Here is a 19288-nt window from a genome sequence, read left to right as displayed (position 1 = left end):
TTTGTTTATTTTTTAAAGATTTTTCATTGGCTTTTATTGCTGTCATCCAAGTATCCTTTAACCGATGTTAAAACTAAGAAACTGACGGCTGGAACCCTTCAACGAATGTTGATATATGCTCAAATATTGTCTTTGAAGTCCACGACTTTAAACAGCGTTAGAAATAACGATTTTCAACAAAAGACTTAAATGTTAAGTTTTCCTAATGTTTCTCTCTGAGTCCTTGTGGGCCTGTGGTTTTGTTGTCTAATAGGTCCTTGACTCTTCCGACGTGGATTTGATTCCCAGTTCAACCTGATATGAAATATTTATGTCGGCTGTGAATAATGTTTTTATATTCTATTTGTATTTCATTGTGCAATTTCTGTATCAAAGTGTAAGTTACAATATAAGTATTTTCAGATGCATACGAGGGAGAAAATGGTGCCAAAACATGAGCGAGTCCATTTAAATTGTTGAAATTGGTTGTATGCAATATCATTTGACAGAAACACCTCAGAAAGCACTCACACACGTTCGTTGGTATACATATAAATTCATTAATTGCTATACCATTCCAAAGTGGTCTTCTCCTATCGTAATCGGTTGGGAGTTTTCATCTTTTTCTAGAGTTATTTATGGTGGCTCTTTATCTAATCAATTCCAGTGCTCAACAATGCAATTAATCTGCAACAAAAACCCTCAGCAAGCAAGTGAACAATCAAAGATAAAAAAGATGGACTCTTCGTAATTGATAAATTTGATTTTCGGAAAAGTCTCTTATTGTAGTTTCTATTGAACATCGCTACGGGACCTCGCTCAGAGCAGGCGCAAGTTTAATGTTGTTTTAATAACAAAATGGCACTGTCCAAATATCAATATATTAATGGTGAATGTGTTAGCAAAGAGATTCCGCGAACTACGTCGGTAGAGATAGAACAAATCTGATGATGAACTAATAAGGGATTACGTTACAGAGCTCCTCCGAGAAAGGGATTACACGTTTTGAACATTTGTGCCGAGAAACTATAGGAATTATGAAGACTTTAGTTTTAATCCTTCTGAGATTTGCTACGTATTCTAACACGTTAAATGGTAAGTTTAACTACATGCCACCGTTTTTTTTATAAAATAGCTTTACCTTTTAAGAAAACTAGCAAAATGGCATAACATTAACTTTTAAGATAATATAAATGAGCAGCATTTATGTTCTTGATATTTATGTCACATAATATGCGTGTATGAAAACAAATGGTAATTAATAAGACTGCAACTTTAAAATGTGTGTTTTCGAAATCCAAAATCATGTTTTAAATAATTGACATCAACTTTCTCTAAGGAAAAAAATTCTAAACGCTGATTTTCCGATGTTTTTTCCTACTACAGTACTAGTTATATTGGGTCGTTTTGCCTACCCTTGCTCCAAAAAAACGTTGTTTCGTAATTTGCAATACACGCATTTGTTTGATAATATTTATAATGAAATATACTCTGTCTTATTATGTACATTTTGTATTATATAGTTCCATGCGATTCTGTGATTCAGAATCTTGGCATTCCTTGAGATAAAATCATATAAATCGTGCATGCATATAATTAAGCATCTTTTACTATTTACTGGCTATACTAAATTGCTCCTACTTTCTGCTACTCTAATAAATAATTTAGGTGTAAAATAAATTCAATTTATTTATTAGGTGTATTTTTACATGAAATGTATTTATGATGCTATAAAGCTGTTGGCACTATAACATGGAGTTACATCCTCCTCCATAGTGCACACAACTTGTTGAAAAAATACTAAACATACAATTTTTTTTACATTCATGTCCTGGCCTGCATAAAATATAACAGGACAAGCAGTGTACGTAACCTTAACGTGTGGCCTTTTTCATGCCCTTTTTTCATGCCCTTATTAACCGGCATCAAAGGTCAATAGCAACTATCGTACGTAGCTTCAATGTGTATATTTTTTCATGCCATTTACTGTCTTTAAAGATAAGGGTAACCACTGTAAGCAACTTTTACCATTTCCATGCCCTTTTTCGTCATCTAAGGTATTACAGCATCCACTGTACTTCAATGTGCATCCTTATCACGGCCATTACCGACATCTCAGGTAACAGGGCAACCACTGTACTTAACTTCTACGTTAACATTTTCACGCCCCTTACCGACATCTAACAGACCAGGGCAACCATCGAACGTAACTTCAACGTTTACTGTTTCTTGTCCTTTATTGGCTTTAAAGATAACCGGCATCAAAGGTACAATGGCAACCACTGTACTAAAACTTCAACGTTTACTTTTCTCGTGCCCTTTAATTGCATCAAAGGTAATATGACAACCATTGAACGCAAACGTCAACGATTACCTTTTTTTGACGTATGAGAAGATACGCAAAACGTAACTATCATTGCATACCAGATAAAGCTGGGTAATATAGAACAAAACCGAAAATATGCCTGGTCATAACTCATGTAGTCGCAATATATATCTCTACGAGTGACAATTTGCAAGTTATTTAATGTTATTTCCTTGACTGTCTCAATAAAACAGACAAATTGTGTTTTATTTTCTTCGAATGTTGTGCAAATAGTTCACAGCCGATATAAATATTTTATATCAAGTTTAAGTGCTGACAAATTGTTTGCTGCAGTTAGCAACCGAGGGTCGGCTTCACGTGGCTCTTTGAAATTATGTTTCATGAATTGTGCTTTTATTGTTATTCCAAGTATATGATAAAAATCTTAACTTGCTGTTTTGTATTTCATTGTAGTATGATTATAAACCAATTGATATCCATGATATTAAGTTAGCCACAATTTATTGTATAAGTTTTTGAAACTTTATGTGATCGTCAAAACAAGCTGTAATTTGAAGTGACGTCATTTGAAACTTTTTCCTACTGAGCTTGTTTCTGTAGCTTTTCGCATAAATATTTTCGTAAAAAAGCTGTGACATTATACCATATTTTACGATTGGATGAAGTGAAAAAAAAAACGTTTTACTGGTAAAATGCTTTATATTAACAATATCAATTCGGTAGCCCCCTAAAATCGTCAAAGTCTCCTTTTTGAGACAATATCGAACGAAAAAGTGATAAAATATGCTCAAAATTCATCTTTTCGGACTGGAAATTGTTAGAAATTTCTTGGGGAAGTACTCTCAGACCCCTTTGCCAACATTTTAAACCATTTAATTTTCGGTTCTCAGAGGGAGGTGTGAGTGTCCAAAGGTTGTGCCTCTGGGTTACGCCCTCTCTAACGTCAATTCCTGGGTCCGCCTCTAAAATTGGAAAAAAATATGGTCTGAGGAATCCGCTAGTTGGTATACATAACAAAAACAAATACTTTGTAAATCAGGAATCTATGTTGTCTACAACACCCTGAACGTCTTTGTGTGCAATATCAAGGTTACACATAGCATAAGCTATGGCATATACTTAGCTACAAAGTCCGTGTCCGTTCTTCAATTTCAAAGATGATCCTAATTTAATAATGCTTGACAAAACTATTATCCGCATGCAGACAACATGTTGCTTACAACATCCACGTCTGAAGTTAGGTTTTCAGTGTCTCTGCCATATGTTTTTTTTCTACTTAATCCGCTTGGATCTGCTGATCAAAGGTCAATTTGACAAACAAATGTATATACTAAATAATGGACATGTGTCTTCTTTGTAATTTAAATAAAAAAAACCGGATGGAAATTGCATGGGAAGTCATAAATATTGATAGGTTTTCCGTACAGCATCCACGCCTGCAGGTTCAAGCTCAATGTCACACATTTGAATCTGTATTCGTATAGTTTTATCGTATCATTTATTAAATTCAACAGTTGTAGAAGCTATTTATTTATGACATATTTTGCAATTTAACTTCTTAACTCATTATATGTCATAAAAAATCATATGTTATATACTTAATGTGATAAATCAACATTATGGGCCAAATTGTTTTTGTTCTGTATATATTTCAAAATAATATAATCATATTTTTTTACACATGCAAAGTGTCATTTGGGTATTAACTTTACTTTCTAAAATTCACATTTTTAGATATACTTGTTGTATTTGCAAAACAATATTCAATCAATAAAAGCTTTATCCTCAGAAAGTTTGGTTAATATTTTATTATTATTATTATTATTATTATTATTATTATTATTATTATTATTATCATATTAATAACCACCAATAAAACCATAAAACGGTAAATTTATATTGTATTTTTGTCCAATTTCTTCTACTGAAATGCATGTATCGTATTCTTATACATACCTTTAATTATACTCATCTCAGTTATGTTTATAAACACTAAGTAAATCGCTTGTTCAAATAATAATGTGGTCCCGTTGTAAGATAAGGAAATAGATTACAAAATCTGAAAGCAAAAGTATCTAATGTACATGTGTGTAACTATATATATGTATTATATATAATTGTGTTAGATACGTTTACTTTGCTTATTGTGTTAACTTGTTCTATAATACTCAATGTTAGAGCACTTTATAAGTTGTAAATATATTTGCATATCTTATATATAGGAGGAAATAAAGATTGATTGATTGATTGATTGATTGATTGATTGATTGATTGATTGATTGATTGATTGATTGATTGATTGATGAGAAAACGTCAACTCTGGACAACTCTGGATAAGTTATAAAATATATATACGTATTTGAAACGGCCTATTTATTATTGTTGCCCAGTATCTTAAGTCTCACTCAAACCCTATTCTTCACAAGAATAGCTAAGAGTATAGTGTAGCTAATTTTCGTAATGCTTCATCATTCACATAAGGCTCTAAAATAAGGTTTTAAGTTACTCAATTTTCCTCTCACATGGTTTTTATTGCTACTTATTATTCTGCAAGTCTTGTTTGCGTTACATTATATTCTTTTAAACAATTTCTAAAAGGATATTTTGCCTCATAAGCAGCTTCATTGGTATGCAGTTTGCGCAAGTCTCATCCTCGACCACAATAGTAGACCTCTACGAAAACAGTTTCTTTTTTATTAAGAGAAACAAGCATAAATAACATATTTTAATGTGCCTTCTCAACACTTCTTACTCTCTATCTGGCCACTAATGAAAACTGTAGTAAAAAATAAATATAATGTTCTTTCAGTATGTTCTTTCAGTATGTTCTATCCCTTCAAACAAAACACAGAATGTTGAAACCCCTCCCCCATCTTCATATGTATTATATTTAAAATGTATTCGGTAATTAAGTCTCTAAAAGCTTGAAATGGATTAACAAAAATACCAACAAATATGACGTATCTCCGAAAATTGCGCTTCAAATGTTTGACTCATTTGTAGGTTCGATCTTCAATTATGCGAGTTCAGTTTGGGGGTTTTCGAAATCAAAATACTTAGAAAGGATCCACCTCAAATTTTGCAAATCACTTTTATGAGTTAAGCAAAGAACATGTTCAGCGGCTATTTACGGATAATTATAGGGCGCTATCCCATATATGTTAATATATACGTGCTAATTATTAAATATTGGTTCAATGTACAACAGTCTAATAAAAGTTTAACATTTCTTGTACCGTTAATCAGTGGGTTAAATTAAGCGATGCATATAACGTAAATTGTTAACTTGTGGAGATTCAGACGTCTTGGTGAATACGGGGAATTTTAATGTCAAAATATTTGCTCCGGTTTTTATACAAAGTTTTATGGAAATTTTCTACAAAAGTTGCGTGCTGATCTTGCCAACAGTGAGAAACTTTATATTAAAAAATTGCGCTGAATAGTACGTTTTGTATGGCTGAATATCTTAATATTTTATAAAACAAAAGCAATAGAAAATACTTAACTCAATTACGTGTATCAGCGCACAGGTTACGTATTGAAACTGGTAGGTACGGACAAAATAGGCTGCCAAGAAAAGAAATATTATGTGTATTATGCCATATACAGGAATTTGACGATGGATTTCATTTTGTTATAAGAGGTAGTTGTTTCGATGACCTCCGATCAAATTTTAATAAAAAGTACTGTTATGTAAAACCCAGAATGTTTCAATTTACTCAACTGTTAGTAATAATAACAAAACAACTATTGTAAATTTATGTCAATTCTTGGTACAGGCATATAATTAAAGAAAATTTGTTAATTAATGATATTGTTTAAGTTTTGATCGTATACTCATTTTTAGCTCCACTGGCCGAAGGCCATGGAGCTTATGTCGTCACAGATTGTCCGTCGTGAGTGCGTGCGTGCGTGCGTGCGTGCGTAAACTTTTACTTTAAACGACATCTCCTCTGAAACTGATAAGCGGATTTTGACAAAACTTCACAGGAATGTTCCTTTGGTGGTCCTTTACCAAAATTGCTCAAATGGTTCCGGTCCATTGCACAATATGGCCGCCAGAGCTAAAAATAGCAAAATCTTTAAACGACATCTCCTCTGAAACGGTTCGGCAGATTTTGATGAAACTTGACAGTAATGTTCCTTGGGTGGTCCTTTATTAAAATTGCTCAAATGGTTCTGGTCCATTGCACAATATGGCCGCCACAGCTAAAAATAGCAAAATCTTTAAACGACATCTCCTCTGAAACGGTTCGGCAGATTTTGATGAAACTTGACAGAATTGTTCCTTGGGTGGTCCTTAACCAAAATTGCTCAAATGGTTCCGGTCCGCTGCACAACATGGCTGCCAGGGCAAAAAAATAGAAAAACCTTTAAAGAACATCTTCTCAGAAACCGATGATCAGATTTTGATGAAACTTAACAGAAATGTTCCTTGGATGGTCCTTTATCAAATTTGCTTCAATGGTTTCGGTCCACTGCACAAGATGGCCCCCAGAGGTAAAAATAGAAAAACCTTTAAACGACTTCTCCTCAGAAACCGATGATCGTATTGCAATGAAACTTGACAGAAATGTTACTTGGGTAGTCCTTAACCAAAATAGCCCAAACAGTTCTGGTCTGCTGCACAACATGGGCACCAGAGCTAAGAATAGAAAAAAACGTTAAACTACATCTTCTCAGAAACCGATTATCAGATTTTGATGAAACTTTACATAAATGTTCATCGGGATGCCCTTTAACCAAAATTGCCCAAATGGTTCCGGTCCGCTGCACAACATGGCTGCGAGAGTTAAAAATAGAAAAACCTTTAAGGACTTCTCGTCCGCAGTCTTCACGAAAAACATTTTAACCTACTAGCCAGTTGGACTAGCATAATGGCATATTTTACTAGTCCGAATGACAATCTAGTAGTCCAACTATTTTGCCACATTATAAAACTGTATGCTTGAGGTAAATACCTATTTCAATTGAGCAGCTTGCAGTTTGAGTAAACATTTCTTTATTATGATGCTCATGCAGTGATAGGGAGTGACATCCTTCTGTTGGGAATAGTGCTCCTTGTCTTTCAGAACCTAGGGTACTATGTAAAAACAAAAGGCATCTTGCTTGAATAGACTGTAATAATATCAACATGGTTAGAAAAGAAATGCCATGCTTTAATAGCTTTGATTACATTTTACTACTGAATTACCTCCCTTTAATAGAAAAAAAAAATAATGTCTTAATTTTTCACGTATAGCATCTTTAAATAATTTTTAAACAATAATAATTTATGAGTAAACATATAAGCATAAAGTTCTCACAAAAAGATCAATTTAAAAACCTTACATTTATACATAGGAAAGTATATATAGACTGAACATTAATTTTCGTTTAAGTGACATTCTGAAAGTTTATGAAACAGCTATTTTTAGTAACTTAAATGGCCGAAAAGTGTAAGTGAAACACCAAGTCGATTCTATCTCGTCAGTTCTTGTTCAGGTTAGATATTTGCTTCATAATCTATTCAGATTAAATATTAACCGATGATCAGATTTTGATGAAACTTGACAGAAATGTTCATTGGGTGGTCATTAACCAAAATTTGTTAAATGGTTCCAGTCCACTGCACACCATGGCTGCCAGAGCTAAAAAATAAAAAATACTTTATACGATTTGTCGTCGAAACCGATGACCTTTTTTCGATAAAACTTGACAGAAATGTTTGTTTGGTGCTCCTTTACTCAAATTGCCCAAATCATTTCGGTCCACTGCACAACATGGCAGCCAGAGCTATTAAAGTAATTTTTTTTTTTAAATAACTTCTCCTCAAAAATTGATGATTGTATTTCTATGAAACTTGACGAAAATGTTCGTTAGGTGGTCTTTGCTTGAACCTTTTGGCCAGTGGAGCACAGGCACTGATGTGCCTCTTGTTGTAACCATTGACTACACGCTTTTCCATAATATATCTTACTACACAGCCTTGTTTATATCTATTATCCTTCAGAATATTGCCATACACGAACATTCTCCATATGTCTTAGCTATACTTGTATTGTTATTGATATATGCTATCTAGTCACGTTGATCACGTGCGTGAATATTTTGTTTACTTGTATATATTTGTTTGACGAGATGTTTTGATGCATAAGGCGAAATTAACTTCTGTTTTGTTCTGTATATGAAATTTGTTTATATGCTATATACAACTCAGGCTGAAATATGTCTCCTATGATCGTTTAAATGACATTCGTTAAATCACAACGGCAAAAACACATTCATTTAACAATAGTTAAAACACAAAACCTATAAAGCTTCCTCTTTCAAACCGGTAACTTTTTTTAGAACAAGGATTTATGTTCCAAGGAAAACTGAATATTTAATTCACTTATTTGAAGTTCGGTTCGTGATTGGGTCTGTAATAATTTAATAAGGGCGATTTAAAATTTCGGATGAGCAATGTATCTACCGTTTTTTTAGAATTCTCGGAATACACTGTTACAATCAGGGGAGCCAGTTTTGGATGAAAACACATACATCTTACATGGCATCTCTAACATCTGCCCTCTCTCTCTCGCCTCGATGACAGCCGTCATAAATTGTTTGGCACTACTGAGGAGAGACCATCTCAATAAAAATACAATATTAGATCTTCAGGGAGTTGGGAATATGTTTACATATGCATTAACGTTTGAATTTGGTATACGACTCAGAGAAAATCATTTTTGAAGTTTGGAAATATCTAAAGAATCAAAATAAAACCATAAGTAAATAATGTATTAAATCCATTGACCATCGGTTTAAATTGGGAGCGAACGGCTTGCACAACTAATCAACGTATAATTTTGGTATTTAACAAACTATGTTTTATCTGCGAAAATTCCTTTATTTTGCGGAATTTATGTTTTATATACGATATGCACTATAATGCATGTACTCAAGGAAAATCACGTTGTGAAAACGTTACGCAAATAACGTAAATTACATCCAATTGGAAGAAAGAACACATTGCATGTTTTTGTGATGATTGGCCTTCTGATTTTAGATAAAAAATATCACAAAACATTTTTGTAATTCCTTAAAAGAGGCAGAATACATTCCAGCAGTCACAATTTAAATCATTTAATTTCTAGTTATATTGAAAATATTTCGTCCCATAGGTGTGCTTAATTTTGCTTGATTTGAACAAATGTATAACCGACTGAGGGTTATCCGGCAAGAATTCATAGAAAACGTTGAAAGTGTTATGCCATTCCGATTTCAGACTGTACTCCTAGATTGTAATTTATATTTAATATGTCTAGAGCATTGAACTTTATGAGCGATGTCTCACTCTGGGGCACGATTTGAGAGAAATTTGTGAAGGACAACAAGTAAATAATTTGTACAAAATACCATAGAATAGAAAATTGACGTTTTGTTCGGGCTGTATAAGTTGATAAAACTCATGAGCATCGCGACTGGCCCAATATAATCAAGAACGAGCACCGTTGAAAAACAAAAAGTTAAAACTATTAAGATAGGGCAGCGATCATTATGGAAAACATAAAAATTAAGGAGAAAAAATCATGACTCACTAGATTTTTTTTAGAACAATTGCTTGGATATTATATTTGCGTCTTTTTTGGTCAGATCTATAACACGTGCTGTCATGAAAAATCGCAACAAAGTATTAACAAACCGTGCTTGTATGTGGTAGTTTCGTTTTCTGAAAAAAAATCTAACAGTTGATTGAGCAAATGCAGCACTTGTAACACCGGAGACTATTAAATTCATAAAACTCGGAAGCTAACGCACTTCAAACTTTGCTGTCGGGATATATTGCGGAGATGTACGCCATGAATTGTCAATGCGAAGCATATCATAAAAAAAGTCTATAGGGTTAGGCTCGGCTCCTTAAAAAACAGACACTCAACAATCGGCACACACTGTCACACAAGAACAAACACACATAACACAAATAGCATTGGGTTAAACCAGTTTAGGAGTGCTCAACCTCAAAGTAATGTTACATGAAAATGGACATTCTGGATCTCCAAATAAATGTTTTTAAGAACCACTAGATAAACGTTCGGGTAAAACAGTTAATATAAGCCCTTCTTGAATAGTTCCTTTATTCCATAATATTGCGTATCATGGTTGTGTTAATTATTGCATGGAATGAACAAAAGAAAGCTATAACTAACCGTCAAGATATAGAGGAAGTTGTTTAAGTACTATGGTATTTTCGTTTACTCAAGACCTTTATTTAGAAATTTATCCTTCACATGCCTGCAACATTTGTTTACGAGCTAAATTTGACGCAGGGGAATGATTTGGGAGGAGGGAAATTATTGAAAAGAGCATGAGAAAAATAAATTGTTCAAAATACGAAACAAGAGACTATAAACGGTATCTCTTATATCAGAATACATAAACGAATGTTTAATACAAAACGCCCTCACGAAAACTTCGAAATGAAAATGTAAACGGAACGCACCAAAATGAGACGATAGGAAAGAAAACACCTTTAAGTTCAAATTAAACAATAAGAAAATCCTCAAATTTAAATCTTTGGAAAAGCCTTGAAATTAAAATGTATTATTATTTTATACAAACGCACTCGCGAAAGGTTCGGCCCAAAAGAAACATCAATCAAATTCTAATAAAACGATAGGGAAAGCCTTTAAATCTAAATGAAACAGTAGGAAAAGCCTTTAAATCATAACTAAACAGTGGAAAAAAGCCTTTAATTTTAAGTTTAAAAACAAGAAGCAAGGCAAAAGATATCAAGTTAAATATCTTAAAAACACTGACAAATTTAACACAAGACCTGAAAAACAGACGGTTTATTCAAGGAAAGTAGTCAAACAATTAATCATCTTTCTATAAATTGTACTGGTTAAGTCTTGATACGATCTGTGACAACTTTGAGGTTAGAACCGGTTTGGGGGTTAGGTCACTCATCGATCGTCTTTCAGAAGAAGAAATGAAATCAACATACAAGCCATAATTATAGGAGTGAAAACTAGAGAAATTGTTATGAGACAACAATGCTGTTTTAATATAAAAATTGGCATTGGTAACACTCTTTCTCGGTGAAATATCATGTGTTGTCCAGAAACATCATGGACCAGTTATTAGTATACTTTACTTTGCTTGGTAATGACAGTTTTCTTGTTGGTGACAGGTTCTCTTTTTTCTCGTAGGATTTGAGAGGAGTTTTAAACGTTTTAATGTTGCTAAAGACTTCGATGTTCACTGTTAAATTACTCTTTCAAATGAACCCTTTTATTTATTTGTTTGCACTTTTGCATTCTCAATACACTTAAAACATCTTAAAAAAGGTCGAAATAAGGTTTAATTCCTTATTAGAACACACAAAAATACTAGAGAATATTGTAGCTAGCTGATTTGTATTTGTTTAACAATTTTAGTAATTAGAAAATGATTAACTCCATAAAAACGATTTTTAAGTGAAGTTCTAGGAACTAATTATTTTTATGACAATCATTTTACGTTTGATTAATGCAACAAAATTACCAGGAGTTCCTATAAACTTCCTTCTGCCCAAGATTTGGTTTCATGAAAACTTGAAAAGGCTTCTTCTAGTTGATATCAATTGTTTCACTCACTTTGAGCAATTTGTTACTGTAAATTGTTTCATTTAAGAAGATGTATTTGGTCGGTCAGACGGTGAAAATAAATCTTTTCTTTATCGGATTTACATTGATTGTGCTTTTCTAATCTAAGCTTTATACCACAATAGGAACGTGTGGCGCTTCGTAATTTAACAAAAATTAAATTTCTCCGCAAACAGTGATTTAGGATGACAGGACTGCGCCCCGGACCCTTCATCTACCTGCTTTATAGTCCTGGCAATATACCACAATGGTAATATTACAGCCTGTTAAGCTATGATTCAATATGCCTTCGTACCACAGATAGTTCGAATTCAGTGAACATATTTGACGACTCGTATATCATACTCTTTTCAATAAGAGACGCAATAATGTAAACTGCTTGGGGGAATATTTATTTTCTGCTTGCTGGTCAATGAGGGGGCAAAGGTGGTAACTGATTTACGCAACATCTCCGGAACGACCACACATTAATGTCCTTATGTTGTTGTTTGTTTTGGGGGGTTTTTGCAAAAAAATATTCAATTAAATTAACACTTGCCCTGGTTCGACGTAAAGTAATTATAATTTCAAACATCATGATTTTCTAAGGAAAATGAAAACCAGATTAAATAATACCACGGAATTTTCAGGGACAAGCCCTGTAGACAGAATTTAACAAATAGCATGTTTAAACTTTGATGGAACGATGCTGAGACCTATCAGACACCAAACGAGACAAACAGCGTGTACCGCTTTTGTAGAAACTATTTGAACACCGTGCAAATATCATGGTCAGATTTGACGCCACCAGGGAGCCGTTTCATCAGAAATCCTCAGGAGCGATATTACACCTTGGAGATAGTTTCAACATCCCTGTGCTACTGTTGAAAATCTCTCATAGGAACACATGGTTTCTAGGATTCCTCATTAATACTGCTGCGAATCTCTCCTAAGAACGAAACTGTTAATTGGTATTCTTCATTATGAATCATTTTCAAGTATTGTAATGAAATAGTCAAATAAACTGAAAGTTAAGACAAGCAAGACGCTTACAAAACCGTCAAACTCATCGTATTTCACCTCAATAATAAAATAATTCAAGACGTATTGCAAACGAACTTGAATTGAATTGTATTACCTTTCAGGATTTAAGTGATATATATCTAAAGAAACATTTTACTTATACAACATTCTTTTCTGTCATACCGTTTTACAGTTACATAATTGACGACGAACGAAGGCAAAATTATGGTGTTTTTCCATTTCTTTAAGTCTCTTTCATCCTTTTAACGGGTCTTTTAGGTTGACTTCAGTTTCCTTATCTGCCACTGCAAATTTTTCACATTACTGGGAAATCGTTGGAAATGTTATAAGCTTATAATAACCATCTTTTAGTCGCCCGAGGACTGTGAAATTGTTTGAAAGTATCGACTCAGCTTGGACGTTAAGTAATGGAAGTTTTCGCCAACGGGGAAAACATTTTCAAACGGTTGCACAATATTATTAGCGTTCATGAAATTGGCATTTTTCTTGCTCTGAAATAATCTATTATATGTACTGTATAAATGGACCTTTTGCAACAATTTCTGAGGAAGATTTCAAATAAATGTAATTTCAGCTGAATGCTTTGTATTGTAGTCATTTTAGTCTCGCCCATCATTTTAAAGTATGGAATTAGTGTCCATTGACAATGCCTTTCAAGCAAATCTATATTATCATAAAACGCTAAGGTTTGACAAAGCCTTTAATTTGACGTCATTTATTTTCTAATTATTTATTGAACTGAATCATTGATTAGAATATTATTTTTATTTCTGAACAATTATGACAAATTGATTATATTTTATACGTACGAAGTACAATGCAAACGTGATGCGTAACGAGACATACCATTGATGCTATTTTATTCGCCATGGGGTTGTTATGAACTAGACGAAATACAGTTAAATCATTTCTGAAAAAAAGAAAAATCAAACACAGTGTCTGCAGTTTCTTGACATGATATTGACTGTCTATCGTTATAAAGTGTTTACCCACCCAGTGTTCGTCCTTTTATGAATCTAAACATTATTTCGTTTATCTGAGTATTATAATTCTGCTGTGCGTGTTCAATGTAGAGCTGGAAGGTGGTTTCTCGCAATATTTGGTATTGTTAAGATATGGAGACTGCAATGATTAATTCATATGTTATTTAATTGTATATTGTTGTGTTTTCCTGTCTCGTATTTAATTGGAAAAGGCATTAAAGGGGCTGTACTCCGTATAATGAAATAGCGAATAAAAAAAAGGAAATTGTCGAAAACTGATATAAAGTTGGTATCGATGTGTACAATGCATTGAAACTAACTAACTGAAGTACCACATAGTTTATAATTAATGTATTTTTCACAGTATTTTTGTATTTTTCCATTAAAAACATTTGTAGGTATATGTACCTAGTAGATTTATTCCTTATGCGTGATTGGCTAGTCGATGTTATCACGTGATATTACCAAGTTAGGTAAATAGCCGAAATATTCCATCCGTTAAAAGTAAGCCTTCGCAGCACGGTGTATATAACATTGAACTGCAATTTTGGCGACCCCGGTTCGAACCCGGACTCCAAATCGTTTTTTTTTTTTACATTTTGGTATTTTTTTTTACAATTATGATATCAAAGAGTAAAACATTTTATTAAATAATTGTTCTGAGATTCGTTACAGAAAATATTGTTTGGTGCCAATCTGGTGTACAGTCCCTTTAAGGCTATGACTACTCTATACAAATACAATAATAATATGACCTTAAACTTAAAACAATTTGTCAATTGTTTGATGCTTTGCCGGTTCGATACTAAATTCTGCATGTGAAGTATGGGGTCACACAAAGTCAAAAGAAATAGAATGCATTCATGTTTATATTGTAAACGCTTGTTTACAGGTAAGGATATACACATGTAAGGCTGCAGTATACGAAGAACTAGCAAGATATCCGTTATATATTAGTGGATATGTAAGAATTAAAAACTGGCTTAAAATCCACAATAATGATAATATTTTTAGTATTCGATCTATGTATAACCAGTCTCTCCATGTTAATGCATTCATCTCGAATTTAAGTGTTGAGTTATAGACACTTTCAAACAAAAATGGTTCGTAAGTACTAGTATTAGTTTTCTTTGAGATATGGATAGAATTCTTAAAATTTCATTTGATTATGAACAATATTTAGACGTAGAACCAAGGAGTTTACGTTTACACTTTGTTAAACTTAAAGTTTCTGTATATACCTTAAGAATTCAAAAAGGGCTATATACACGTTATAATATACCATGTAACGAACATTGTTAATGCTCTAATAAAACAGACATAGAAGATAAATTCCATTTATATGTGTGTGTCGATGTTATCTACACCTATATAACAACTTAAAACTCGTAAGTTAATTACCAATGGTTTTGACTCTTTTATTGTATAGAAATGTAATTTCAGTTGTCTATTCGTTTTATACGTTACGTATTACTTTTAAGTATGTTTTGGTATAAGCAAAGCAAAATAAAAAGTTCATAAATGAAATATGTAAATGCACCTATAAATATGTTTTACCATGATTCAGGTGTTAGCACGAATGGTTCCTAATTGGTAAAAACAAATCATTTTTATCCGCGATTAACTTGGTTTAAAGGCCAATAGATAAATACTTCTCCTTTGTTCAAATATTGATTTAATTGCCAAATCGATATCACATGAAATGAAGCAATATATGTATTTATTTTTTTTTTAAATATGACATAAATTTATTTGCAAATAAGTTATGGAATGAAACTGGTAAATAAAGTGTTTTTCCTAAAAAATAGAACATGTATATGTTATTCTTTAATATTAAAGCTGCACTCTCACATATTGAACGTTTTGACAACTTCTTTATTTTTTTGTCTTGGAACGAGCCGATTTTTTGAAAATGCATGTAAACCAGTTATATAAGACTGCTGACAAAAAATGAGATCGTATATTTTTATATTAAGGTTGAAAAACTAATATTTTATGCATTTTTATTAAACCGTTAGTAACGGTTTAAGCCATAAAACATTAGTTTTCGAACAGATATATGAAAATCTACGATCTGATTTTTCGTCAGCAATCTTATATCATTGGTTTGCAGATATCTACGCAAAAATCTGCTCTTTCCAAGACAAAAGAAAAAAGTTGTAAAAATGGTAAATCTGTGAGAGTGCAGCTTTAAAACACTACCGAGATGAAGAGAAGTTTAAAAGTGTGTTTTAAAAACACTAATCTGACGAGGTAATGAAAAGTCCAATAAAGTGTTTTAAAAAACAATAACTGAGATAATAAAAATTTAATCAGGGTGTTTTAAAAACACTTACGAGGTAATGAAAAGTTTGTAATTGTGTTTTAAAGACACAGCCGAGGAAATAAAAAGTGTATAATTGTGTTTTAAAAACACAGCCGAGGTAATGAAAAGTTTGTAATTGTGTTTTAAAAACACAGCCGAGGTAATAAAAAGTGTATAAATGTGTTTTAAAAACACAGCCGAGGTAATGAAAAGTTTATACTTGTGTTTTAAAAACACAACCGATGTAGTGAAAAGTTTCTAATTGTGTTTTAAAAACAATATTGACGCAAAAGTTTGCTCCTTCCAAGACAAAAAATAAAAAAAAGTTGTTAAAATGGTCAATCTGTGAGAGTGCCGCTTTAAATATGTTAAAAGAAGAATATCACTTTATGTGGTGTTGTACACTTTAACAATCTAGAAAATGCATCCATGACTTTTATTTATATGTTTATGGCATATTTATGAACTGATTCGACAAGAAAATATCTTATAAACGTGGGAAACGGTTGTAGTTTTATGGCGCCATGATTATTTTTGTAACATTTTGTCAATAGGCATTTATATTTCAGACATGGCAATGAACGTTGAACTTCAGTTTAGCTTCAGTGTACGTAACAATGTTACCTAATTTGCTTTGATTCAAACATTCCGTGGGTGATCTAAAATACGGGCTTTTAACACCAAGGAAACGAAAACGAGAGAAACCACTTATCTAAATGGTGACGGCCTATTTGTATCGCGTATTTAAAGCATCGCTGTGAAAGTAGCTGTTTCACAGTTTATCTTTCGCAAGTCCTTACTTCGATCAAATAAAGGCATTAAAATAGAACGCCAAATACTAAAATATTTAAACTGTTTCACAGCCATGTCAAATTGTATTACTAAATGAAGGAGCCGCGGAGATACAGATACTCCTTCTGGGCTCTTCGATAAATGTCTTTTAATGCTAGTCATGTCGGTCCTTGTTCATTTCGTATAATCTGATTTCCAATTAGTTCTCGGGATGAGACGAGACAATGATTTTTGACTCGTAGAGTGCGTCAGGAAAGTAATATTTATGGGCAATGTAAGAACAGGAGAGAGTGGCCAGGATAAAACTATCTGGAGAAATAGCGTTACCAGAAGCGGGTATGATTTGTTTCCTTCAAGAAAACCTGATGAGAATACGCCACACTGTTGGAATACTGGGTTGCTGTTTGTCCAGACTCCTCTTAAACGCCCTTGACGCCGTCATTCAGGTTTTCTACCTAACATGTTTAGGACCCTTTATATGAAACATGTACATTGTATAATGAAAGTTACTGCCAAAACAATACTTCCGTGTGTTTTTCAGTGGTAAGCGCAATCCCTTTTCAGAAAACGAGTCCTAGGTTGTCTAGACGCTTGTGAGTTTTGTTGATCGTTACTAAGCTTGACAAGTGGGGTTCCTTAAGGTTTCCCAAACTAAATATACTGTTGTTATATTTTGTTTTACCGTCGCTGCAAAATAAATAAACAATACTTTTACGCTCTTTCATTACGGCATCGCAGAATTGTTTGTAGAAAGTCAAAGATGATAACTATGTTGAAAAGTTTGTCTGTGTTTAGTTAATTCAAACTGAGCCATGTTAAATTTTCCTGATACAATTATGATAATTCTTTATTCCAGAAGAGTAGTTATAATGAGTTTTGAAGTATTTAGTTCTCCATTTTGGTATGATTTTGATGAAAGGCATCCCATTCAACCTGCTTCTGTTTTAAGAAAGCATTCCATGTTGCATAACTGCTATGAGATATAACGAGAACTGCTTAAAAGTGATGAATGTTTAATGTTGGACATGCCAATTACAAGTAAAATTTATATTCGCATTATCTGCTCCAATATGTATCACATATCAAACATCATCTTTCCAAATGACAATGTGTAAAACAAGAGATGCTATAAATCTCAATTTGTCCGGAGCGTAATGGGGCGTTCCGCTGTTCAGTTTAACAGAAACTCCGTGGGGACCATTTTTGATATGACGAAAGCGACTATTATTGAAACTGATGCCTACTCTAAGTGACACCCGTTTCCGCTCAATTTCTTATTCTTCACCATTACTTTATTGCGGGAAAATGCGTTGTCTGAACATACATTAATGATAGTATTAATCGAAGACACTGTTACTTGGTGCATTCTACGAGCAATTACGGACATTAAGACCTATAAGAATTAAAATATGTGGCTACACTTTATCTGCCACATGTTGTTTTTTTGCCATACCCACATAACAGTACAATAAGCAACAGCTGCACAGTAAATCAATTGAGATATACTTTATATTGCAGATGTAATAAATATAAAAAATCACAAAAAGCAAGAAGTACAACACCTTGTATTAAGTGCAATCATTATAAAAAGGTTAATATTTTGAAATTCTTCGTTTTAAATAGCAAAATAGTAACTTATATTTATAACGTTCGCATTTCTTGCCAATATTTACGTAAAATGTGTAAATGTCATCGAGTAGATGCTGGTGATTGAAGGCCCCTCAACCGACCATAGAACTTGGCGGTTTTATTACGCGAGTGGCAGAATAATGACGCCGCGGAATTTACTTTTACTGCTTTTCAAGTTCATCTATCAATTAAGCTAGTATGAATTAGAACAAAATTCACGTCCCTATATTTATTCGTGTCCATTTCGGTTCTCATATTCTTACATGCAGCGTCGATTGATTTTCTTTTTAAATATTTACTTTAAACAACATACTCTTTTTTCAAAGGGGTTTCATCCCCCACCTGGATTATTATGTAATGACCTCTAAAATTGGACACACCTATTGACTAGACCGTTTCTACCCAAGAAACGGAATCGAAAATGATATTATCATATTAGCTATCTGCTTTCGTCACAATTGAGTTATTAGTGAAATTGAAATTAGTATAATACGCTTCTTAACGATATGGTTTCGGTATACATATATAATTCGTCAAATTTACCTGAATGAATTTCAAAAACCCTTGGAACAACTTGACACAATCGTATCAACAATCAAAGTATATACATGTACCACAATAAAAATGCTACAAAAAAACAATG

General features: G+C 32.9%; 1 protein-coding gene across 2 annotated transcripts in view; it reads left to right on the top strand.

Annotated features, from left to right (window-relative positions):
* Nucleotides 1-799: 799 nt before the first annotated feature.
* The window catches only part of LOC128228985 (protein amalgam-like), a 53920-nt gene continuing 35431 nt past the window's right edge, over nucleotides 800-19288 (top strand). For both annotated transcript variants that reach the window (XM_052940585.1, XM_052940584.1), the window contains exon 1: nucleotides 800-1074. In XM_052940585.1, coding sequence (XP_052796545.1) covers nucleotides 1017-1074 — 58 coding nt within the window. In that variant the 5' untranslated portion in view covers nucleotides 800-1016. The remainder of the gene's footprint in view (nucleotides 1075-19288) is intronic.

Source organism: Mya arenaria, chromosome 3 (assembly GCF_026914265.1).
Source record: "Mya arenaria isolate MELC-2E11 chromosome 3, ASM2691426v1".
Classification (NCBI taxonomy): Eukaryota; Metazoa; Mollusca; class Bivalvia; order Myida; family Myidae; genus Mya; species Mya arenaria.
The sequence above is the reverse complement of the archived record's forward strand: the minus strand, read 5'-3'. Positions and strand labels throughout refer to the sequence as shown.